Genomic DNA, 27,016 nt, shown 5'->3' on the forward strand with positions numbered 1-27,016 from the left:
CCACAACTCAGGAAATGTGGCCACAATCACTCCGTCCGGAGTAAGTGTTGAATAATGACCAGAAGTGTTTTTGCAGAACATTACAATGTCACAGGGACATTGACCTTTTGACCTTTGAACACCAAATTCTCATCAGTTCATCCTTGAGGCGTTACTGAGATATCACACACAAGAATGAGATGGACGTATGGACGTACAACCCGAAAAAATAATGCCTCCGGCCCTGACTGCCGACAGTGCGGAAGCGTTAAAATATAGGTGTCAGGTTATAGCCCACAGCGTAACTCACTAAATCCATGATTGATGATCACGTTTGTTTTCTGCAGAGTTGCAAACAGCTGCCACAATTGTCAAATGACCAACCTCAGAGCCCAGGTAATATTTTACAGCAGGTTTTATTTTGAACATACTTTCATATACAAACCAGTGACTGAGAAAATGGCTCATTTGAAGCTGTACTCTACATGTACAATATCTTGATTGATTTGTTTTTTCACCCAGGATCGTTTCCTCCTCACACAGTTTACAATAAACTGGAATCTGCAGGACATTTCTCTTCCCTCCATGTTGGATGCTTAACTCATTGTTTCAAACAGTCTTACAGTACTGCACTAATTTCCTGCTAAACACTGGACTACTGTAAATATCTGGACATGATACATCACACTGTAGTCAAGCATGTCCACACAATTGGGGAAAACTACATACAGTACAAGCCATTCAATTCAAACAAGAGCAAACTGGCCAAAATCAATTAGTTATTCCTAAAATGGACATCTAGAACCAAGTCTGAATTGTAATTATATAACCAAGATGGTTTACTTTGGACACATATGTTTGTAATCTTACTTCTGAAGTGTACAATTACTTGAATCTAACAAACAGGCATTATAGTTAATGGTCTGTATCTACCAGCTTTGCCTTGATATGCACAAAATTGATTCCCCAACCACACTTATGAAAAAGGAGCACTCAAACTCACGCTGCACAGTAATTTTTTAAGACTGAATATATATTTTGTTTATTATAAGCATTTGTAATTTTACATCCAATGTTAAAATTGACAACATTGTGACAACCAGCTCCATTTCTCCGCTGTCCCCTCCCTCCCTGTTCCCCAAAACAAGCTTGTTAAAATAACAATTTCAAGACCTTTTAAAGCAAAGGCACATTTGTCAATACGTGTTTTAAAAAGGAAAATAAAGGCAGGCCAGCAAGCAGAGTCAGTCTGGGAAGCAGAGAAGAAGAAGTGAGAGGCTTCCACGACAGCTCCAGGAAGCCTTCAGTACCCCACGTTTCTGGAACAACACAACACAAAACCTGACTTGGAGTTAAGGGCCCGCACCTTGGTTTGTCTGAGAGGGAAGGTCGAGGGCCCGAGGGATTTGGGGTGAGCGTGAAGTTACAGGGGCAGAAGACCGGCTTGAAACCTCATTTCTCCACTCCACACTCTTTAACACTTGTCCTGAGCCTCCTAGCTATGGAGGTTAAGTTTTAGTCTGTCAGCAGGGGGCGCTGTAGCCTGTCACACCCAGGCCTGCCTGGATGGTAGATGGGGGACTAGAGAACAGTTCTCCTCCTGACTGGCCTCCCTGCCGACCCTTTCTATGGAGAGTCATGTCCTGTTTGAGGCTAGCGGCTACATAGTCTGCCAGTCCGACAGGAAACCAGTGGGCTGTGTGAGGTGGGACTGGACCCATGCCTGAAGGCCCTTCCCCTGCTGTGTCTCTATTGGTCCCTGATCATGGGAGGCTGAGTCAGAGAGCGGGGCTGCAGGGAGAGACGCAGCTCCGCGTCATACAAACACCTTGGCGAGAGCGTCTGCGCCGGCGCTGGCGATGTAGCATTTAGACGGATGAAACGCAACATCATGGATCGACTCCTCAAACTTCTTTCTGTGAGCTGTGAACTCCTGGATGCAGGTTTTACTCTCCAGGTTCCACAGGCGGATAGAGCAGTCATGACCTGTGGAGGAGATGGGCAGTTGTAAGTGGCACAAGGAGAACTGCAATTCATGGAACATGGAAAAAAAGAGGTAGTTTGTAGTATTCAGAAGAACAATGCCCAAGTGGATATAAAAACCAGCATGGAAGATTAAGATGTGGACATCTATCAATGAACTGCTGTTAAGCTGGTTAAAAGAGATACTTACTGCCCGACATGAGATAAAGACCATTGGGATCTACAGCTAAGCTGGTGACAGCGTCCAGGTGAGCCACCATGGAGTGAATCAGCTTCCCGCTGTTGTTGTCAAAGAACTTGATGTGTCTGTCCTCCTGAGCTGTGATGGTGATGGGAAGAGTCGGGTGGCTGAGGACCTTATTGATCTGACAGGGAGTGCCTGGTGAAAAACAGACAAGCACATAAGCCTTCACATAACGGGTAGTGACTATCACCAAATATCTCATCTGTGGAAATATTATATTCCATGTGTGGATAACTTTGTGGCAACCCCTGATGATGAGTATGTTCTGGTAAACAAGTTACTAACAATGGACAGATAAGCTAAACATTGTTATGACACGCAGCATTAAGTCTTAAAACTTGAGAACTGCATCAGTGAGCTGACCTGGAATTTGTGAATCGAATCTCCAAACAAATGGAAAATGGAAACATTGGTTAAGAGAATGTGTCAGCTAATGATTATTTTCTTTACCACAGCTGCTGCTACATTTTACTCAAGTCTTCTGACAGCACCAACTGACTCTACTTCAGCATTATGACTGAATTCAACAAGTGTTGAACATGTTTTACGATTGTTAGTCTGGAAATCAAAGGAGATGTCTGACTGCTGCTTCTGGGTGTTTTTCAGTTCTTTCAGTTTCTCAGTTCAAGCAGCACTGCAGTTCACCGAAAAGCATTAGGTTTAACCCAGTTTAGCCACTGTTAGTGATCCACTGATCAACCTACCTGGCTCTAAATTGGACTCCAGACTGAGGACCAGCTGGCGGGTCTCCATGTTGAAAAGGCCGATCTGCCCGTTTGTGAAGGATGTGACCAGGTGGGCTGGTTCACTGCACACCAGGTCTACAGAGGAGGGAACTCCTAGTTCTAATGCAGAGAAAAAACAGAGAAATTTATGCTCCACGAATCATTTACCATTTTGAAAAATGAAAAATCAGGACACATGACTCAAGTCAGTACTTTTGTTTTCGTTGAATACTGCGAGGGCGGGGGAGGTGGTGTTGGCGTCCCACAGTCTCACAGTCCCGTCTGCAGAGCAGGAGAGGAGGCGCTGGTGGGCGCTGCTGTACACCAAACCCCAAACAGAGTCAGTGTGTCCACTCAGCGCTCCACGCAGCACTGATGGGTCTGTCACAGAAAACACAAGAAAACTCAAGTCAGTCGGTTCGATTCGAAAATCCCCAGATGTAAACAAAACACATGACCTTAAACTGTTACCGTAGGAGTCGTAGGGGTCGATGTTGGGATTGGGGGTGTTCCAGCACTGAATAGTTCCGTCAACCCCTCCGCTGAAACACTGCTCCCCTGTACTGCTCATCACCACGCTCAGTACAGCCCCCCTGTGGTTTAAATAATGATGAATTATCATAATATCTCGTCTATTAAACCAAAAGTAAAACAGAAAAAACTGTCTTATATATGTGCAATGTTTTTACCTGTGGGCCCTGAAAGTGTAGATGGGCTCAACATCTAATGATGTACTCCTGTGGGCAAAGAGCATGTTCATTAATCTAACATACAAAACCAAAAAGCAGAACCTAATTCTTGTGTTTCAAAGTAATTAAACTGAATAAAGCTATAAATGGATGGACAATTTGTTGACCACTGTTCCATTAATTGCCTTTTTATTGTTATAGTCACAATACCCTTAACTTTAAAATGACTCCAGGCTCTAAAAATAAACCCATCACTACAGATGGTGTGCAGGCTGCAGAGTTGTGATGTGACATAATGAGTCTTGTGAAGCAGTTTTCTCAGTTCTTTGTCACATGGGGACAGTTTCCTGTAGCTGAATCGTGTGACAGCGCAGCAACAAAATGAGCTATAATACTTACGGGTGCAATCAAACGACAGAGATTTTCTTTCCACTGATGCTCACTATACATTACACACACTACACACACTACCCTGCTGTCTGTTAGTGTCTCTAACAGAGAAGATGACGGAGGATTGGACACCTAGTCGATACAGTAGTAAGTCTAAAATTGTCGTTTTGCTTTCGAAAAACAAAAATGAAACTGACAGTAGAAATCAATAAGAGATCAGGAGTAGTGTGTTTTGAAAACATCCTTGGAGGTGTTCATTGAGTGTGAAGATATTCTTACTTTTTGGCAGGAGCGGTCTTTTGCAGGTTCCACATCTTAAGCGTGTGGTCCTCCGAGGCGGTGACCAGGACGGGCTCCACTGGGTGGAAGACCAGAGCACGAATCCCATCAAAATGGCTCCGCAGAGTAAATTTGGGATTCCACGTTTTTCTCATGGCATCTTTATTGTTGCCAATCTGGGGAGAGGACACCTCATCAGAGCTCAACATCCGTCTTCAGCAGCTTTAATACAAGTGATCAGTAGTTCTGAACTGAGCTACAGCACAATGTTCAGCTAAGTTCTGACTCAGATACCAGGTTTAGTACTTAGTGAGCTGGTGTTAATTTTCAATAGTAACAAAATAGTACAACATAATACATTAATGGATCATAACGTTGGGAAAAGTGAGATTAAAATTTTCTGTCTTTTAGTGATTAAAAAGGAAGGATTTTTATGACTTATTTAATACCAATTCTTCATTAGTGCTAATTCCTTCGACCCTTTAACTACTTTTCTGTAAAAGCCTGCCATCACACCAAAATAAGCCTTGTTTAAAAAAGCACGCCACAACCTAGTCAGGTGTATTTTTTTAGCCATGTGACATTACTGTTGTTAATATGATATCAAAAAATAACTGATATCTCCCAGTGCTACCTTTTCAAAGCCGCTTCCTGTGACACGACTATAAAAATAGCTGTTTGAGACACAAATGGCAAGTTTCCAGCATATGATGTGACTGTGGTAAAATTGTTGTGGATTAGAGGAGGGAGGTGGGATGGTTGCTTCTCATAAGGCTCCAATGATAACATGAACAAAAACAGTTTTCCTTTAGAGAAATGGTCCCGTGGCTTTTAAAATATATTCCGCCTTTCCCTACTCACATCGTATGCCAGGCTGTCAGCCTCGTTGGCCACGGTGAGTCCAGCCAGCTCCCCCAGGCCCAGCTCGCTCTCCATGGCCTCATCTGTGCCCATGATGAAAGACTTCCCTGAGGTGGGTGGGAAGGTCAGCGCCTCAACTGGGGACAGAGCAAGTATGTAAAATAACTAAATACACAACCACTGTCGACAGTCTAACAAAGAGTTCATGTCATTGTTTCAATCTGCTGGTATTTTCGCGCGAGCACCTTCATCTGGTCGGTTCCCGTCGTGCTCGCGGACCACGTTGGGCCGGGATTGGGGGGTGGATGGAGGCTGCATGTGGGACAAGTCCTCTGCATCTCTCAGGTTAGCCAGCATGTCCTGCAGCTTGGACCGGTTTGGCCCTATTTAAGTCAGGTCAAAAGTGTTACCAAACAGGCATACAGCGATGGAGAGCGGAGGGGAAAAAAAGAAGCAAAAAGTATTGAAATAATATAATATTTTATTAACTGAGTACGAGCTGAAAAAGAGAAAACAGAAAGCATATGGACGGAAAGCAGCACTGAAAGGGAAGAAAGTAAATTAATAAATTATAGATGTAAAAGAAAAGAAAATTAAGGGAGGTCAGCAGCAGAATCCTTGTTAGGTGAGTTCAAGAGGCAGAAAAGGTTTATCTCTTGGTGTGGGCTGCGTGGAGAGAGCAATTCAGCAGCTGGAGCTGGATTTTCTGATTTTCTGATTTTCTGAGCCCAGGCTGAATCATTCACTTAACCAGCATATGATGTGACTGTGGATGTTTATCTTTTTATTCCAAGCATTTTAACATGTGGGCCCTTCGAATAAAACCTTAACCCCAGTGCAAAGAAATACAGTACACGAAAGGTACAAAGCCTGAAAATAAATAAATAAATAAAATCCCAAACACATCTCCTGATGATCTCCTCCACACACCCACAACAGCGATAAACCACCAATCCAGCGTGAAGAACCAAAATAGATAAAACCAGAGAAGGAGGAGGAAGTGAGGTGTAAAAAGAAGAAAGTGAGATGAGACTGACTCAATCACAGTAAGAATAAAAAAAAGCAGCAGTAACGCAGAGCTTGGGCCTCGTAAATGTAGAATCTAAGAGCCCTCAGCCGCTGAATGAGTCTGAAGTGGGCTGTTATTCTGAGAGCAGTAGTATTCAGCTGAGTCACTTCACTGAGTCACTGTAAAAGCTTTTAATTGCAATCACTTTACAACTGCAGAAAAATACTTATTACTGTAGTATCAACATGGTTGACAGATGAGGATGGAGATAATGATAATTATCTCATTGTGACTGGAGAAGATATTGATGTAGGAAACAGATGACTGTGTAGACCAGAGCTAGCCCAGATGGGACACAGATGGACGAGTCATCATGACTAACTTTCACATTAATCTTTTGACAGTGTGGACAAGATGGAGTGAATATAAATGAAAACATTTAAACATGAAAAGAAAAACATGCATCAAGCGACGATAATGGTGACAGATTTTGTCTGTGCAGTACATTGCAGCAGAAAACAAGACACACTGAGTATGAAGTGACAGACAAGAGGACAGAGGCATAATAAGGAGCAGCTAGAGAAGGAGATGAGAAACACAGTGAAAATGTTTTGTTTTTGATTTGAGGCCTTTTGGCTGAAAGTCAGGCTCTACAGAGAGAGGAGGAGGAGGAGGAGGGAGGGAGGCAGCAGCGCCTGACAGGACTTACTCTTCACCCCCTTTTTCCCCTTGCGCTCCTTTCTGTACTGCTCCTTGAGTTTGGTTATCAGGCCCGGGTCCACGTCCCAGGCCTCAGAAATGGGACCTTGCTCGTCCTTCTCTACACAGGGGGAACAAAACCAGACCGAGAGGCTGTTGAGGAACTGCCCTGGTCGAGGCCTGAGTGGCCTGGCAGGGTGGAGACCTCTCTCAGACTCCTACTCTCCTGGAGGTTTCTCAAGCCTCAAGGAGAGCTGTAGGCTTCTTTCACCACCTCAGTGATATTAGACTCATTATTATTGGGAGCAGCAATCACAGCCATCTCATTTAATCTGTACAAGATTTCTTTTCTACTGGAAGAGTGGTGGGAGGGAAGTTAATACCATGTGGGGAGTTCTTTCATTTGAACATTTGGATTCTGAGGCATGAAAAATCCAATCATAAAATCCTCACCATGAAATCTTTGTGATCGTCAGATTTTTGTATACACATGACTCAGACCCTCAAACCCACGTTCAAATACAAAAACAAGCCTCAGCATGATATTAAACCCATTTTTTCTCGCTTTAGTCTAAGACTCAAAGGGAATCAGGTTGATTTGACGACACACAGGAGTGGAAGAGACATTGTGGTCACGGGCTGGCTATGGGAACACACAGTGGAAGAGATAACACACTATGGGTTAAACAGAGAAACTCCAAACATCATGATTTATGACCACAGCATGATATATGAATGACGAGTACTCCATGAACAGTCACCAAACTATGAGAAGCCAAATTTAGAGAAACAGGAACATTACAGCATCAAATAATTAGCAAGCTTTTCGGTGTACTTACACTGCTCTAACAGTTACATATTGTATTTGTAGAAAAAAACAGGCTCATCATTGCGCAAGAGAAAATAAATTAACAGTTTGATATTGTAGGTGCTATAACTGTATCTGTAGTGTCTAGATAGTACTTTTAATTCAATTCCAACACTGTTCTCGACTGGTCTGTGACTCACCCCAGTCTGTGCCATCCCCAGTGCCTCTGGACTCTGGCGAAGTGTCCATCTCGTCAGGGCTGGACAGGAAGTCAAAGCCCTTCAGTGCCTCCTCGGTGTCAGGGTCCTCAGTGGTGTCCATACTGGCCGGCGACGATGATGACGGCGTCTTCTTTCTCAAGATCTGGGGGAAAATATTGAAGGCCATTATTAATAGTACAGGAACAACTTTTAATGGACTTTGTGTGAACGCAGAAGGCAAGGTTTTTCTTACTGTCCTGGACTCCACATGAGTCCTGTCTTTCCCCTCGCTATCCTCTTCCTCATCTTCATCACTGAACTCAGCAGCTGCATTCTCAATGAACTTGAAGGCCTCAAGAACAGCGCTCGTGTCAGAGAGCTCAGCTTTCCTGTTGAGGAATGACAAAGGCATTGACATACACGAATAACAATAACTAACCATATGTAACTGCTGTTACAATGCTGTATTTCAACTTTTCAAATTCAGGCTTTTTCTGTCCACCATCACATCGGTGTGTTATGTTACAGCATCACTAAAAAACAAAAAAACAAAAAAAAAAAAAAAAAAAACATGTGGTATCCTAAATGATTCATCCATCACGCTTAAATGCAACACACATTTACAAGGTTGGTGTGCTTGTGTTTTAAGGCCACTTTGTGGAATTTTGGGTGGTGAAAGTTTTGGATGTCAATCACAAATGGTGGTCGTAGACTGGACTGTTATACACATCCACAAAAAGCTGATTTAGAGCTTCAGGAATCAGAGACGGGCTGTGACAAAGTGCGACATTGTTAGAAATATAAGACCAAAACCCCACAGAGTGACTGTTACGATTCATATTTACAAAGCAACAAATCAGAATAAGACATTAGATGACACACAATTAAAGGAAAAACCTGAAAGAGTCTCTCACAGACTGTAATCTTGAAATTTTGCAGTCTACAGGCACCCATAGAAGAGCGTACTCACCCTCTGGTGCCCATGCCCTTCGAGTCTGTCCCATTGACCAAAGGTTCAGTACTGGTCCGTTCACCTGTCCGCCCACCTCCATCCCCGGCTAGTCCTAGCAGTGCTCGGACCCGCTGTGACTTTACATCTAAGATGGTGTCTGTGTAGCCCACTTCCTGCAGGTACCTGGAACAAGGTAAATGAACTCAAACCAGCTTGTATTGGCTTAATCAAACATTTAAAGTCTAATTTGTGTGGTGAAATGTGCCAAAAAAGTGCAGAGGCATTGTAGAGGAGTTTAATGATGTTGCAAAAAGACAATTAAGTTACTGCATTAAATTTATTGTCAAGACTTTGATAGAATCAAAGATGAGGGGGAGTCAATTACTTGTTACTGTGAATTGTGTCATGTCCTCTGGCATTGGTCTAGTTAACAGTATCAGCTCTGCTGAGGCAAGAGGAGCTACTCATCAAATATTACACCTACCCAGTAGGAATGCAAGAAGAAGCTCTAGCAAACTGAGTGGGTGACTGACTGAAAGGGAGGGGTTTCTTAGCACTTTATTGATCTGTCCCCTGACAGAGAATCAAGAATAAACTGGCAGCCTCATCAGCCGGCATGTTGAGGCAGATGATGTGTGAGGCTGTCTGATGGTGTCTGGGATAAAGGTTGGAGCCTGGTTTATTTACGCAGACTGACTAAAGACTAGGATGATATGATTACCAAACTTTCCTGAGCCTTCTGGGTACACCAGAAAAAAATACAAAGCAAAAAACAGAGAGCAGGTAATAACTGCTACTGCCCATGTGAGGGAGCTCTTTCCCACTGTTTTTTTTGGGCCACAGTTCACAAAACCCGTTACTCTGACACAAGTGACAATACTACTGCAGAGGAATGTAACCAGGGGCAAGTCAACATACTGGTAATTTCATACAGGTCTTTTTAGTGCAGCGGTTTCGATTTCTGGATTGAAGACTGTCACACAAGGATAAAAACATGTCCACTTACTGTCTGAGGAGCTGACGGCCTTGTTTCCAGGACAGCTGATTGTTGAGTGACCCAGAAGTCTCATTCTCATTGGCCTCATCTGGAGGAGAAGAGAAGGACACAAATCAGGGCTCCACAGACAGCAAAGCCTCTGACATTATTTCCACTCTGTAAACACGACCAGAACATTCCTGCATTACAGCATCCCGGCAACTCCACACACCAGCGCTTAGCTGCTACCAGTAAGTCAACAGTGGATTAGAGTTAAATAGAGGAGCATACTACTTCTCTTTAAATTGTGACAGTGACATTTTTGCAACAGCTGCGTCCACGGGTACTAATAGTACATTCACTCCAGTCACCTTTTACTGTTGTTCATGGTTGGATTTTGAGCCGAGTTTTTACTTGTCAACATGTGCAACGTTAATAAATAGCGTCAATCCAAGTATGTACATCCCAATGGGTAATTATTACCCCAATAAAACTGTGTAAACAACAGCACTAGCAACAGAAACAGAAAGGAGATTCAAAGCTCATTAGCAACAGCTTGTTCTTGATACTAAAACTAGACATCTGATGTTTAATGATGCATTCCAACACCTTCAAAATGGCTGGATTCTGCTCCGACCGTGTCCCATGACATACTAAAAAGAGCAAGGACGTGCATCTGTGCCTGCAGCATCCAGAACAACGCATACTTTTTATGACTGTCTACAGCTCTGACAAAACAAACAATGATGGGATTCAAAGCTCACTTTGATATCCAACAACGTCAGCACCCCACTCGCGATTCAGCTGGGAATTTTGCACGGGGCAGAGAGACGTGTTAATAAGATTTAGATAGGGGGAGAGTGTGTGTTTGCGTATGTGTGTTGAGGGGTTGATTTGGAGGGGCAGAGAGACGTGGGCGCCTCAAAAAGTGGGTCATGTCTAATTCAAAAGGGTGAGGAGCGGGCAGGTGCGCCACCACAGGAGCAACACCTCCCACTCCATGTCTTCCCCTCTTCCAACGCCTCCACCTAACACCTCTCCCCCTCACCTCCCCTCATTCATCAACACTTCAAGGGCTGGGGTGCTTTGAACAGCCTTCATGAATAGAGATGAGGAGAGAGGAGAGGAAATATCGCAATCTGACTTAATGATGGCAGAGGACTTGAACATGAGAGGCCAATTAAACTACAATAATATAACCAAGAACATGTAGTGCACTGATGCAGGAGTGATACTGGGGTAAGACAGGGTACTGTAATGGAAAGGGTGAAAACTAAAGAGTGAGAGCAATGGTTTACATCGTTAAAATTTGAATGGATAAAGTAGTTCAAGCTGCATTTAAGCAGACTTTGTGTCTGTCTGACCTCTACTTTACCACTTGTGGTATATAGCCATGCAGAGAGTTTTTGATAAAACACTCCCACCACAACTTGCATTTATTTGCTTTCCACCTGGAGGTTTCAGAGCGTGATTCTGATTGTTCAGAATGGGATTTTGTTTATAGAACAGAAAATGGGGAAACTGTGTTCCTACAGTCCAATGATGTCCTTAAATTGTCAGAAACCCGAAGAGATTCAGTTTACTACCTCAAACCTAAAACAAAACCAGCAAATTCTCACAACTGAGAGGCTGGAACCAGGAAATGTTTGGCATTTTTGCTTTAAAAAATTGTTAATTCATTCATTCTCTGTTCACTGACTACAATAAAAATCTATAATATTTCTCTCCTGTTTCTTGGATCAATGGCTTTCTTTGGAACTACTTTCTACAAAATAGACAGTCCCTTTAAAAAGATGTTGACAACTCTGTGGATTATACGGAATAATAAGGACACCTTTTCTGGAAACAGCTGTGTTGAACTCTCTTAAATTCAACTCATCTCCATTGTATTTGGGTGGAGACAGAAATATCCAAGACCTGGATAAATAGAGCATAACTACCTGCATGGCTCCGTGGATAGATACCACTAGTAGCACGTTAAACAAATTTGTATTTTGGGTGAACCAACCCTTTATTGTGGGTGTCTTCATCAGTAATTAAAGTGAAAGGTATGTACCATACTTTTGTGTCTCACATCTACTGTCATGCATGCTTGAATATTTTAAAGCACTTCGATCACTTGTTATTCGCTGACTCTTCAAGTAGCTTAATATTTGTACAGTATATCCATAACATCCATGGTATTCTTTCAGCATTTGGGAAAGGACACTGTGAAGAATCTATCGAAGCAAACAAGATTCAACATGAATGCAGCCTTCACATGTGTAACAGTCCTGTCACTTGAGGTATGTGAAATCAACAATCACAGTGATTTAGTATGAAGAGGTGGAGTTGGCTGCTCGAACCTCCATAGACTTACCAGAGTCGTAGCTCGGAGGCTTCATGTCGCCTTGATTTAACTCTGTCCCATATTTTAACTTGTGGTACTTTGCTCTGGAAGTAAAGAAAAAAAAAAGATGGAGGCCGACAAATAAGCAAACAGGGCTGATCAAAAAGGTCCAAGAAGAAGCTATTTTAAAGACTCATTATAAGCAGCATCTGTTTAGGAGTTGAAAGTCATCACAACTGCAACTTGCTCTACTTCTACTTCAAACACACTAGCTTGTTGGACAGATTCAGGGTTGAAATCACAACATTAAAAGGAATATTTCTAGATAGAAGTATGCATCATTATAAAGAAAACAGAACTGCAACTAGCAATTAATTTCATCATTTTTTGATATTCAGATAAGATATTACATTTACTGTCATAGAAAACTAAGAAAATTAGCAAATATTCACATTTAATTTTCTGTTGATCATTGTAGCTGTAGCAGCAAATGTATGAAACATCACATACAAGATCATCAAATTGATGCTCATGCAATAAACTTATCATCAGACTCATCACACATGAAAAACAAAAACTAAAATTTTGCTTAATCGTGAATTATGAATTCAGACAAGAAAAGTGTAATTACACATGCAGTCACAATATGATTCAATTTAAAGGTGATTCTCTAAAAAAGAAAATTCACCAGCATTTTGAAGACTGATATAAATGACATACAACATATAGAAAATAGTAATGTGTGGCTTTTGTCTGTTTCAGCCTTTGCAACACTGAGATGCCGTTTCTCTCAACGGCTGCACACAGATCCATATGAGTGATTAGTCAATATGGCACCAGGAGAGCTTACACACCTTCCTCACACTACATCCCCCACCACACTGCTCCCCTCATGATCCAGAGGAAGCAACCACCATCAAAACCAAATTCTTTTTAAATTGGGTACATCCTACATACAGAAAGCCATTTCTGATATTGCTTTCAGATACCCTTGGAGACATGACCTGTTGCTTAGCAACTGGGGAAAGTGGTAGTAATTCTGGGTTAAGAGTGTTGCTCCTGAGGCAGAGTCTGCAGTGACCTCAGTGGAGAAAAGTAGAAAAATATTCACTACAAACAGCCAGAGGAAGACTCCATACTTAACAAACCTAATGAAGATGCTCCTCGCAGAGAACAGGAGGGAAAAATTTAACTAACTGCTGAGCTGACTGGAGGAACGACAGAGCACTAACCTATTTTGACACCTGTCTAACTCAGTTGTGTTAAAGCTCTCATTATCCTAGTCAATCTCCCAGCTCAAATTAAATACCTGCAGCCACTCACTTTCATTTCTTACTCATCCCAGTTTTCGTTTTTCTATTTTTAACCTTCACTTATTCAGGGAGGACTCTGCTGATTGCTTGAGCTAATTTCAGCAATGCTTTGCTTTGTATTCATAGAATTCCACACATTCCCAGCTTGTAGTTGTCTATCACAACCAGACTCTTCTCCTGTCGGCCGCAGAGCAGTTAAGTATCTTAAGTATCCTCTGTGGTTGGTGTTGAGGGAGGAGACAGTGACTGGATAGCTCGGTTACAAACAGACACCATTAAAATCACACAAGGGAGCGGTCAAAGTGTGAGCTACATCTAACATCTACATTTGACTAACATTAGAAGGATAATTCTGTTTCATCACAAGTTAACGCCGACTTGGCAAGAAACACAAGTTACAAGCTTCATTTAGAGATAAAACTGACAGTGATCACACCTGAAATGTTAATAATAATCCCTCATTACATAGGAAAACTGTGTACACAACATAATTAAGACCCAAGGTGCCATAATCTGGAATTACCCTTTAATAATTCATCCTGAGCTACGCTGATAGAAACACTTGTCATAAATACTTCACGTGTCTAAAATAAATGATCATTTGCTCAGTTTTGCAGAGGGCCACTTTGTCAGAGTCTGTTTGAACGATACGCTCAGTGGCTTAGAGATACATTAACAGAGACATGTTTAAATCACCAATATATCTCTGTTCTAGGGTGCAGCCATGCGTCCAGGAGGAAGGCAAAATGTATCACCACCACTACCACTGGGACATTTTGTGTGATGGTGATGGGCCGGTGAACATGAGTATGAGAACAATGTCATTCTTCTGGTTTGCTGGAGAAAGCAAACTGCGACGGTGACCTCGTCTCGGGTGGAGGGAGGATTCCTCTCTCCTCCTTTCCTGTCCCATCCTTCTACTGAGGAGGTTGCAGAGTCATCAGCATCTCACAGCAGACAAAGCCTTCCTGCCAGCACATGCTCTCGTCCGGAGACATCATACAAGCTGGACTCGGGGGAATCTCTCTGGTACTCTCACTCCATTACTGCCTCTGCTGACACCAGCTGAGACATCTGACTCGTACGCATAGAGCATAAACAAGACGGAGCAACGACGCTAGCAACTTTATTATAGTAGAGATGTGCAGAGAGCTGCACTCTGAAGTGTGCTAGCTCTTTGTAGCTGCTGCAGATGTTGATTTGTTGACCTGCAAGAATCTAACACTGCCACATTCTCCATTTCTGTATTTCTCAGAGGCAGGAATTTATTTTTAGGAGCAATCACTACAGATGTTGCAGACTAGGTGGCGTCTTTGTGTCCTCTGTGGGTGGGCTGCAGCAGCAGAGGGCAGTAAAGGCACTCACCTCTCTTGCTTCAGCGCGTACTCCAGCATTTTGATCCTCCTCACAAGGTCTTTCTTCAAGTTCTCCTGGCCTTTCCTCTCCCCCTGCAGGAAGGCGATTTGGGCCTGAAAACACAAAAATAGGATTGTCAGGTCACATTTTAAAGTAGTAAGAGACTTACAGTAGTTGCTTTTATAAATAGAGTCAGCGTTTCCGGTGTTTTGGCATCTTAGATTTGAACTAGCTAGCAACAAAGATTTGACTTAAAAGACAACCTCAATGAGGCAACATCTAAGAACAAGTGCTTCTGTTCAGACTGAAATAGGATGATGTCAAATCAATATGCGTGGCATGATGGGAAATAAAAAGCCAATCTGTACTATTCTATTTTAATCTAACCTACTCACTCTCCCACACATCAACTGTCCCCTGCCCCTCCCTCCTCCAAAATCCCTTCCCTCTGCACAGCACTGTCTCTCCTCAGTAACAGGCAGCAGCTGTTGACGCATTCAGTCTGAGTCAGCATTACATTACATTGCTGAGTACCACACACACATATACATATACATATACATGCGCGTGTGCATGCATATGCTCGCTTGTAATGAGAGTGGTATAGGTTAGCTCACTGTGTAGTATACAGTGCAGAGAGGATCACACATTGAGCAAAAATTGATCATGCATTAAAAGTATTATATCTTACAAATGAAAAAAAACAAACAAACAAAAAAAACAATCTTTATCTGGTCTTAATATTTTCTCTGCCCATTGTCACTTGCAGTTCTTGCAAATTGTACATGTTTTTTTGCTCTTTTTTGTTTTTGAAAATTATAAATTTCTATGGCATAATAATTGTTGTATGGTAAAACAGATTCTGGTCTTAACTCTATTATTAACGAATATGTATTTACTACCTTTTGGCTTTATGCGGCTTTGTACTGTAAAATCCTGGTTAAATTTAGGTGGTGCTAAAGAAAAATCACCTAATAACAAACGAGTAATTATCCATTTTCATATATTTTATGTTGCACAATAAAAATGAAATAACTTTTGTTTTGCTTGAAGCTTTACATTTGTCCTTAGAGTGTATTGCATGCTTATGAAGTTGTCATCCACTACATGTGGGTCAGAGAGAAACCAAGATCAAACACAACAAAATCTGTCCACAATCCATCCAGTGTTTTAAGGGTTACACCGATGTGAAGACTGGCTGCAGAAGCTGCTAAAGTCTCTTAAGGCTGTGTTGTTTACAGAAAGGAGGATAAGCACGCTGTTGTTTCTATTTACACACTTGATCAAAATTACACTCTCTTAGAGACCATCTTAGTTGTTGAAATTTACCACCAAGACAATGAGCATAAGAGGTGAATCTATGTGCCACTCTGTAGTTCGTTAGTAGAAGATGACAGAGTAACTGGATAGATTGGATTAAAACAAATGGCAAACAAACCGAAACTATGAACCACAGAAGAGCAGTGGAGAGATGGTAGACTCATTTCAAATAAGGTTAAAGGATAAGCCAAACTGCTCCTGTCTAACTTGAAAAAGAAAATTTCTCTTGGGTATGAGTCAAGGTCTAAAACCATGAGTTAAAATCTTAAAAGGGGAATGAATATTGACTTGATTCCCTGCCTTTCACTCTACATGCAAAGGATGGTGCGAGTGTGAGTGGGCTGGATCACAGTTTCACACGGATAGCAAGTAGCGCTGCTGGTGCCTGCAACTATGAGTCACAACAGTACTTCAATCTGCCTCGTATTAATAACAGCATTTCTTACCATACACAGTTCTCCGCAGAGAAACTTTCCTGCTATAGCTCCAGTGCCCTTAGGATTTAGAGTACTGGTCCATCACCAAGTTTAGTTGGCACCAGTCATATGCTAACAGTCTGCGTAGATGCCAACTATTGATGCTCTTGAACGGTGGGTCAGCACAGCACATACATCACGCTACCTATTACATCTACATATTCTCCAATTCCTTATTTATCCTGCTTAATGTGCATCTACCCTGATCTGGATCTATACTAATGCATTAAGGATTGACAACATTGTTAACAACATTTAGTATGCATCCAACTTCCCACATCCTAGAACCTGTGTCATTGAGCGTTAACACACAAACCCAAAACAGGCTGAACTTCAGGAAAAGGCCTTTGGTGCATTTATAAGCTCAGTTACAGTAACGTGGAGCAGGGCAAAAGCCCCAGTCGTCATGTGAGTGAGTCAGCCATTAATCTTTTTACCTGAAGAAAATGACTATGTGTCCTGGATTAAAAAGAATGTTTTTAGACATGACAGGAGGAAAAAAGTGGTGTAGATGACAACTGAGTTATAATTAACTTTGTGCTGTCTTTGGAGGATCTCAGAGGAGGCACATAGAGGGGCACAAATAAGGCATTAAGGAAAATATTGCATATGGAAAATTATCACTGTTTGGATTGGGCCAGACTGTGCGGCTCCCAAAATAACTTACTCTGGCTAAAGTGGCTCCAATCCAAATATCAGTGAGGACCACTGCCTTGGGGCACTGCCACAGTATTGCATGCAATTGGGCCGCAAAACCTAAAGATACCTCATTAGGCTAATTGCAGGGCTATTTTCCATTAAATGTCTCTATGTCAAGCTGAACACGGTCGATCTTTTGGAATCGAATGTTGAAACATCGCTAAGCAGAAAAGTGCCACGATTTCTTCAACAGGAAAAACATCTCACTTATTCCCACAGTGAGAGCGAAGGCCTGGTCACACATTAAAGCCCTACCTCAAGAATGTCATATCCACAACAATGACAAAGTGTAAGAACAGCTTGATAGGTTGTTATTTTGGACTCACTCGGTCTAGCACCTCACATTTCAAAAACAGAGATTGCACACTGGCTCATTTTTCACTGTAGATGAAAACTGTACATCTGTGTTGATTGAGATAGTGAGCGCCCATTCACTTCCTTATCCACATGAAGCACTGGCCCAGGGAGCCCCGGCGTCCTGCGGTGCCAGAGATAGAGAAGAGTGCTGCTCTGTGAATCTCTGGCTCACCATCTCTCCTCCATCAAACATTAACCTTGGGAGGAATGCAGTGAGTCAACTTGGGCCATAAAGAGACACAGGAAGCATTTAATTCCCAGCCTCACACTGACTGCATTATTGGGCTGCTGGATAAGGGCTCCTTAGTCCGCCTGAGTAAGAGACATGTAGAATGGGGCATCCATCTCAGAGCGCAGGACCTTTCAGAGACAGGAAAAGGAGGCAGAACAGACAGGCTATGGAGGAAAACAAACTCCAGCCGCTGGCTAAAATTCTGGTAAGATCAGGTAAGAAAGTTGGTCACAGTACCTTCTGCTTTGGCATATAGTCAATTCTAGTTTAGGATTCGATTTTCTACTCTTATTTAAATTAGTAAACGGAAAAATGGACTAACAGCAGCTTCCAGTGATACTAAACCACAATCTGAAACACAGACAACCACATAAAACTGCTAAAAGTTTTATGTCCTTTTCCGCACCATTTAGGTCGATGTCATTTAAGTTTGCCGGGTTTCAATCTAAGCAGGAGAAAAGGTTTATTTTTTCATCTTTTAGTTAACATGCAGACTATTTAACCACACATTGTTGGCAGTGGATTACTACACAGGAACTTGTCAATTCAAATTTCCAGTCAATGAATGTATGATGACTATCAACGATATCCCAGCTATTTATACATAGCGAAGACATTACAGTCTGAGATTTGTGAATTCCAGACATGTTTTCTTCCACACTTGTTCTGCATCATCGCCAAAGACATCTACAACACAATGAGGCCATTTAATCTAGACAGAGTGAACACTGTGAAAAATCCAATACGTCTCAGCGGCAAGACTGAGCTCACTCCATTTGAAAAAGAAATTCAGCGGATACTCATACAACCTCAGGGCCTACACACAAACAAAATGGTCACACACGCCGGGCCTTCGACCGTGGCCAGAGCCGAAGTGGGGAAAGAACTGGTGTAAATCCCACATTTACAATGCAAACAACCTTTCTTTCAGCGAACACCGGGTTTACTCTCACAGTTACCACAAACCAATGAGCACCATGATGGCCAACCTGATAACTAGCCAAGTACATTCCACGCATGCCATTACACTAGAAGCAACAGAAAAAAATGCAGCAAAACAACAGAAGCAAGACTGAGGTGCTGGAGACTGCTGTAACACGGACACAGCAGTGTATTTGTTGATAGAAAACATCACTGCAGATCAATATAACCTCTTTCTGGCAAAAAAAAGCTCACTTCAGGTAGGTTTCACCATGAATATATATGGCCACTTACAATATATTTGCCAAAACAACAACATTACCATTGATAAATGTATGTAATCATCATTCTAATAATAATAATAATAATATTGGGAAGGGAAACATATGGGTTTCCTTAAAGGTCATATAATATGTTGCTGTGAAAACTGTCCTGGTTCTATTTCATTAGTTTTGGGGTTTTTTTTTACATACAATGAAATAAATTTAACTAAGGCATTCAAGCAGTCTCAAGAGATTGTTGCTTTTCTGTTCAATCTGCTTGAACCTGCCTGAAAACATTATTTGAGGGTTGGGTGGTATGAATAAAATCCTCAATCCCAATAAATGTTATATTATATCACAACATTGGTATATATCCTGATATAATACATTTTCTGGACTTCTGGTCTTCACTTTTTGATACTTTTTCACAAAGTGTAAAAGTATGAAGGTCAAAACTTTACCATTCAAGTGAATGGCAAAGTGTGTTCAGACTTTTGACTGGAACTGTACATTAGACCTTTGTAAATTTTAACACTTTCCAAGGCCTTTATTGAGGCAAACCCAGCAAATAAAATACATGAAGAATCACAGTTCATCATTGCACTGATGCAAAAAACCCCCCATAAAATCCAATACTGCCATATAGCAAACCCACTCACTGATTTGCAACATAGCCAGCAATGGTCAAACACGTCAAGAGATATTAAAGGAACAGCAACCACAGTAACAATGGTAGGGCAATATTTCTGATGGTACACATATTTATACTGTCTCACAGTAACATGAAACATAATTCTGCCCACCCTTAGTTGCACCGAGCTGATTGTGACTATGATGACTGATTTGTAAATAAAAGGTTGAGTTCAGGTGTTTTATCTTTTTCCCCCTCCTTGAGGAACTTCAGTAGCTACTCTGGTTTCACACCCAGCTGTCTCTTGACCTCCTCCCCTGCTCAAGATGGTGGGGCTAATTTAAGTGTTTACACTTAAATACAACTGGTCGTCTTTCCACAACCACATTCTGTCTTGGAGAGCATCTGAAAAAAAGGCTCCATACTGATTGTATGTTCACATTCTACACAATCATCTGACTGTCGGGTCTGGGTATCACACAAGCTGCTAAGTTTAGTCCATTGTTCCATTTTGCTCCTGCAGAGCCACAGAGGCAGGGAGTTACAGTGTGAAATACTGAGGACCTGTGATCATGGCTGGAGCTTATTCCTTCAAATGCAGACGCTGCACATCCACGCAGCTCATGTTCGCGGGCACAGATTCAGGATTGCTCAGAGGGTCAGGGTGAAACAGTGATTTGCTCAAACTGTGATTTAGTAAAGATTACTGCTCGGTTATCTGGACTGAGCCAAGCTGCGTCTTGTACAGTAAACAGAAAACAAAAGAAAACCCTTATACGGCCGGAAATTCCTCCCAGTCAAAAATACATCATCTCTCTTTTCCTGAATTTTAACAGACACAGATTTGTTGTTTTCATCTCATCACGAGTTTCCACATGAGCTTCATTTTACACTCTGCCGTCACACAGCTCGCATCAAGTTGACACTGCGGTGCTACCTCACAGGGGGTGCAAACAAAGGCACTATGTTGGGCTTCTTGAGGACAAGGGTGCTGCATCCCATGTTGCTGCATTAATATTACATAAGGCTCATGGCGCACATGCACACACTCACATATGCAGGCAAAGAGCTACATTTTTCAACATCAGCATTTTCTCTGACAAACGGCTAGTGTGACTGTAAGGTGTGGTCCTGGCAGAACCATGATGAAACAACATCTTACCAATCTAGAGTAAAGTTTTACTGGAGAAGGGAGAAATATAATTTATAAAGATGACAAGTCTGATGTTGTAAAAATGTGGTAGGTTTGTTTCTGTTTGGTGCAAAATCAAATCCTCCCAGTAACGAGCCAGCATCCGCAAAAATGTGCATTTGTGTAGTTTATTAACAGACTGCATTTATATTGATGCGGGCAAGCATCTCAGACAGAGCTAGTAAAATGCTCTATTTCAGAATATGAATTCAGAGAAACAGAACAGGCGCAGACAGAGACATTTTCTTCCAATAAAAGGCGGTCAACCACCAAGAGAGGCAGCAAGGAGGCAGCTGGCGCCCTTTGGCCTGTCCTGTCTCTCTGGCATGGCAGGCCTGTCAAACAGGACTCTGACTTCACTTTTTGGCTTCAGGTGACCATATCAATTCTTCTCACAGACTGTCTTAATGAATAATTTCACTTTTTTAACACATCCACAGAGGAGCAGAACTAAGCATCAAATCTTCAGCATTAAGAGGCCTTGTGTTGATTCTGATAACTCTAGATAAGAAAGATCATTCTTAACATTTTTAGACTCTTTTCATTTAATTATTTATTTGTCATGGTTTTGCCTTTATTGGACAATTATGAGTGAAGAGAGGGACAGGAAATGTGGGGGAGAGAGAGAATGGTATGACAAGAAAATGGTCCATGGCTGGATTCCAACCAAGGACGTTGTTATGCGGCATGTCTTGTAAACATTAACCCATCTTCATCACATTTTTTGATTTTTATAGATGTTGATAATGGTGTAGAATAAAATTATATAATTTGTGCAGACACTGTATTACTAGAAATGAAAAAAATTAGTATGATGCTGATATATATTTTTTCCCAAATGATCCAGTCATATCCAAAAAGGAAAAGTTGCACAGTGTAATTACATACAACATGTAGACATGTTGATGGATAGAATATGTAGGAGTATGGGAGTATCCATTTACTTTAAAGCAAAAAAAACAAAACAAAACAAAAAAAAAAACACTGCTGTGCCATCACAAAGTGTGAATACCAGCAAACCAGATTACATCACACTGAGACAACAGCAGTTTGATCTGGTGAGTACTCCAATTTACAACTCTGACAGACCGGCGACCTCAGATTTACTGTAAAACTGGGGGAGGCAGGCAACTTTGTGGCACAACCAGGCAGCTGTCCCGCACACCCACGTAGACAGACGAAGGCTGTAAGTGTGAATGGAGGAAGGAAAGGGGAATTAACAGGCGGACAAGGCAGCTCTAGAGCACAGAGAGGCTCTGGTGCGAGTCCAATGGGGACAGTGGAGCAAAGCTCAGAGGACCAAGCTTTAGTTAATAAACATGGCTCCCTCCAGGCTTTCTAAGAGGAAAAACACAAACCCATTTCAACTACTTACTATTATCTGTACACAATGAATATTTGATTGAGCTGCAGTAATTGTCTTTGTCGAGTTTCTGTTGAACATTAATACAGTCTGCCTTAAACCACTGACTGAGGACAGGGCTGATTCTTTGTGGTGTGCTGTACACACTGGTTACGTGAGGAAGGATGTGAGCTGTTGTGTACAATTAGTCTCTATGTGAATTGGTATTTTTTTAAGATTTCTAGACCCTTGATGTCTTTGTCACTACCTGAGAGCAACGATGAGTGAGTAACTACATCTTAAATTTTTTGGTGAGGAAGCGTATGCTCAGCTTTTTTGTACTTTCCCACTCTGAGGTGCACACTGAGAAGGCAAAAATAACTGCAGCATGGGGGTCGATGTAGTATCGACTGAAGAATGGCGGTGACTCCCACTTCTGAATTGCTGAATGCCACGGTATGTGTATGTTTGTGCGTGGTTCCGTCCTTCTTTTCGCTGCACCATTGAGCTAAATATGCCTCAGGCTTTGCCATTAGTGAAAGTAAACATGAGATCACAGTAATAAGTCATCTAACTGAGGCAGAATAATTCTAGGCTGCTCCACAGTTGGACATGGAGAGAAGTAATCGAATAACATGGGCCACATAATCTTGTTCCTGTTAAAAGCTTTTCCTTTAGAAAAATACAAGGGACGCTTCTAGCCCATGAAGATAACTGGGTCCAGGTTTCAGTGTGCACCAACATGAAGCCACCTTACACCCTGAGTCACCTTCAACCTTCTCCCGGTGTCAAATTATGGCTGCTGACAGATACTTCTGGCAAGGAGATACCCTATGGAGCAGGGATTTCCCCATAACTGGAGGGCTGATGAAGCACACTGGAGCACTGCCTGGCCTGCACAGGGCGTAACTCGACTCAACCTCAGTCATCAGGCCCAGAAAAGATATGTGCTAATCAGAATGGCAGGGTGACATCAATAGATCAATATCACAATATTCATATGAGGGGTGCTTCTAATAGATATACATTGCAAAAAGGCAAAAGGTATACAAAATCAAATTTCGCTTAGGTACAATGTACCGACTTCCACTGTTACATATTAAGTCATAAATCTCTGCAGACGTGTAAAGCAAAAACACATACTGTTTAACTGCAGCATGCTGTGCATATACTGCTAATTAAATAAATACACTCGCCCTAATCAAACCTGAAACCCCAACAAATTGGACTGACCCATCACGTAGTTTTATCGTCTAAATACAGTTACTAATAAGTAAAATAATTGTTCAAGGATTCAATGGGAAATTAATCAACAACCATATTGATAATCAATTAATTAAAGCTGAAATGATGAGTCAATTAATTGAAACAGTAGATTGACAGAAAAGTAATCAACAGCTATTTTGACAAATAATCATACCTTCTTCTCATTGCTTAAGTCTTTCCTTAAGCAAAAATTACTCTTTCTGCTTTTAGCTTCGGAAATGTGAATATTTGCTGGTTTTCTCTGAAACTGTGATTCTGCGATATCACTCAATTAATCAATAATGAATGAGTCATTTATCAAGCAAAAATGACAGAAATTCACTTGTTCTAGCTTCAGTTGTTTCGTTTAATAATTGTAAACTGAATATCTTTTGGTTTTAGACCGTCAGACAATACTAACAAAGTGAAGATGTGTAAAAGCCATTTCCACTATTTTCTTTCTTTCTTTCAACAATTAAGAATGAACTGAATAAGTGCTAATAAAATAATCGTTAGTTGGAGCCCTAGTTACTTTCATTACCGAGATAACGTGACAGAATGACTAGAGCTGTAACCTATCACTCGCTAAGCAAATCAGCTTGATTAAGTCAATCAATTGATTGTCAATGACTACTCCACTGGAGTCTAATCATGAATGACAGCAGCCTATGCATTACACAGACACTGCACATCAGCAGGACAAGTCGGGAATGTACAGTACAGTTTCTGTACTGCTCCAGTAGAGAGGAGTGGCTCTGAGCATGACCTAACAGGCTGGCTGGACGACATTCCTACAAGCCCTGGAGTTCTCCTTCCTCCCAAACAGCAACATAAAACACAGCTTCAACTGTTTTCCATTCAATGTCTGTACAACTAACGAGAAAAAAAATCCTGGGAGGAGACTAAGTATTCACTGGGTTGTGAAATCGCTTTGTGTACATTCTTAAAGGGCTTTTAAATGAAAGCATATATTGCACCTCCTTAAAATATGCAATATAAACATGCCAGTTTTGATTCTGTGATTAAAACACATGTGTGGAAATGATGATGAACACCCCTAAAGCTCTATGCCCCATACAGCATTTCATTTATGCCTATTTATGTTCATTTCAGTGACTCTATTTCTTCCTCATTGTGGTCTCTTTACTGTACATTAATCCAATACCCTCTACAGGTAAAAGTACTGGATATGTCTGCCATATGTACACATCCCACAAGGACATAACAAGGTTAAATCCCATGTACATTTTCAGAGCTTTTCAACACTTAATTCATCATTATTGCTCTGGCAAAGTGCAGCACAGCACCGAAAGATGTTCTACTCCTGTGCCCCAGTGATGAGAGTACAATTATGAGTAAAGAGTCTACTGGAGGTCAAAGGATTTTCAAAACATCAACCAGCATCACGTTTAGGATTAGATGCAATAAAAATGAGAACACAAATTGAGCGCGCACCATTTTGCCGCCACAAACAAACCACCCAATAAGCCATTTGGCAACCTCACTGTGCTTTGCCGCAGTTGCTGCTGCTTCGCTGATAAGCTTGCTTCATGACAGCAGACAGGAAGCTTAATACACAGGCCAGACTGAAAGTGCTGCATGAGAGTGATGAGTCAAAACCCTACTACACTGATCAGGGTATACATGACCAATCCGAAAACAATGCAGTGTCTCCCTCCCGTCTCTTTGTTAGCTGAGGTCAGTCTGTCAATGGAGCTGCCTGCTATCAAACCCCGAAAGTCAGTGTTGGCTCTTCTCTGTGATCCAACAACAGTGGCCCTACAACTGGGTTAAAATGATGGAACGAAAAAAAAAAAAAACTGTAGATATTTAGAGTACAAAGAATCTGTTATGTAGGCTATTGATGACAGTTTCTTTCTCAATTTAGGATTAGCTACATCCACAAACATAAAAATCACAGGGCTTCAAATATTGTAAACATTGATCCAAAAGAAAAGCCACCAGGGGATAACATATTCACCTACAATATGATCAGTACAAGATTACAATCATCATCATACAAGGGGTAAGAATAAAGCTCAAATCAAATTAAAACTTGATGGAGAGAAAGTTGCAATTCTTGAAGGACTAGTAACCACAACAAAACAAGGATTTCAAAGTGAATAGACATGAACTCATAGTTAAGCAAACTAAACATGCATTAAGCGCTCCAGTTTAATGTTTTTGGCTCCAGTTTTTGTCAGCTTTAGAAAATTGTAGTTGGCAGCAGTTAAACCTGTTGCCCTCTTAAAGCGCATTAATAGCTGAATATTTGAGTTGTTTGGCAATCAGGAAAGGGTCAGATATACTATCAAAAGAGTGGACCAATTAATAAGACAAAGTAAAGCACTGTGACCATAACAGACACGACAGCATTTTTCATTTTCTTTTATCCAGGAGTGGCAGTGACATAGCAGCTAGCTTATGATCACATTCATAAACAAGACATAATGAGTCCACAGTCTCGTTTGTGATGTATGCTGTTTGTCAGCAACGAGAGCTCTCAAGAGGCCAAAGCTTTTAAGAAAACTACTACTTTTCCTCCACCACATTTTTTTCTGGATTTAGAGATAAAGTGCACTAAAAAAATCAAGGCGGGGTGCTATACATTTAGCTATAAGTAGGCAGGTAAGGTTAGCCGTTTTGTGTTTTTTCACACAACGCTGTTGCACTGCACTTAAACTACTCTGCTAATAATTGTAGCTATCGGTTGGACGTTTAATCACACCCGTTATTGTATAATCATGCTAAAATAGTCTTTCTTTAAACTGCTCAAGGCAGCAAGCAAGTTTAGTGGTTTCAGTCACTGTAAAGAGGTCTCAAACAGTCGTCGTGCAGTCGGGTCGGGGGCGCTGCAGCTGCTTTAGCTCCTGAGCTAAAGCTAACAAGCTAGCCTGGTAACCCGAACAATCAAACACAGAAACTCAACGCGAGTTACTAGAAAGGCCCCGGTAGTGCCATTAATATGTGGTCCTGTATACATTAAATGTGGTGGGTTTTACCTGTAATTCGGCCCGCTCCACCTCCCATTGTGCTCTCTCGACTTCGAAGCGGGCCCATTCGTGCTGCAGGAAGTGCAAGATCCCCGGGATACTGTACTGCGCCCTAGCCGCCTCCCCAGCGTCGCCATCGGGCAGCGGTCCTTTCCCACCGCCGGGTAAAACGGAGTTGTTATTGTTGTTGAAGAACACGCCGGGCCCCGCCTGTTCGTCCATGGCCGGGCTCGGTGGAAAGGTCTGTCCGTTGTCTCGCTGAGCCGGGGTGCTAGATATCAACGGAAGGGCAAAAACCTATCGACGGCGTTCCGTCTGCTCGGCTCGGGGGAATGAACTCACTTTCTGACAGCTAGCTGTCATTGAATGACGTCAGTATCAACGGCCACGCCCACAGCATGTTTGCTGGGGGCGCTCGATTCAGGCACCCAGACTCGCCGGAGGAACACTCTCCTTGTTTATTTTACCCGGACAGGAAACATCAGCTGAGCATTCTGTTGCAGATGCTGCATCGGTATTTATTCCAGAAAATGGGTTCAACCATCGGCTAAAA

The 27,016-nt window shown here is 41.8% G+C and overlaps 1 protein-coding gene across 2 annotated transcripts; it reads right to left on the minus strand.

The window, feature by feature from the left end:
- Positions 1 to 376: 376 nt before the first annotated feature.
- LOC130181416 (striatin-like) lies at positions 377 to 26,820 on the minus strand. 2 transcript variants are annotated; one of them, XM_056395629.1, is made up of 17 exons: positions 26,473 to 26,820; positions 14,802 to 14,905; positions 12,154 to 12,227; positions 9,825 to 9,903; positions 8,837 to 9,001; positions 8,120 to 8,255; positions 7,867 to 8,029; positions 6,869 to 6,979; positions 5,396 to 5,533; positions 5,151 to 5,287; positions 4,290 to 4,465; positions 3,621 to 3,668; positions 3,403 to 3,524; positions 3,145 to 3,312; positions 2,911 to 3,051; positions 2,153 to 2,341; positions 377 to 1,965 (listed from the first exon to the last, which is right to left on the minus strand). In XM_056395629.1, the coding sequence occupies exons 1-17, from the start codon at positions 26,683 to 26,685 to the stop codon at positions 1,796 to 1,798; spliced, it is 2,334 nt and encodes a 777-aa protein (XP_056251604.1). In that variant the 5' UTR covers positions 26,686 to 26,820; the 3' UTR covers positions 377 to 1,795. The 2 variants fall into 2 exon arrangements, with proteins under 2 accessions (XP_056251604.1, XP_056251605.1); XM_056395630.1 differs by lacking the exon at positions 6,869 to 6,979 and having other exon boundaries at positions 26,473 to 26,819.
- Positions 26,821 to 27,016: the final 196 nt, after the last annotated feature.

This window comes from Seriola aureovittata, chromosome 14, assembly GCF_021018895.1.
Source record: "Seriola aureovittata isolate HTS-2021-v1 ecotype China chromosome 14, ASM2101889v1, whole genome shotgun sequence".
Classification (NCBI taxonomy): Eukaryota; Metazoa; Chordata; class Actinopteri; order Carangiformes; family Carangidae; genus Seriola; species Seriola aureovittata.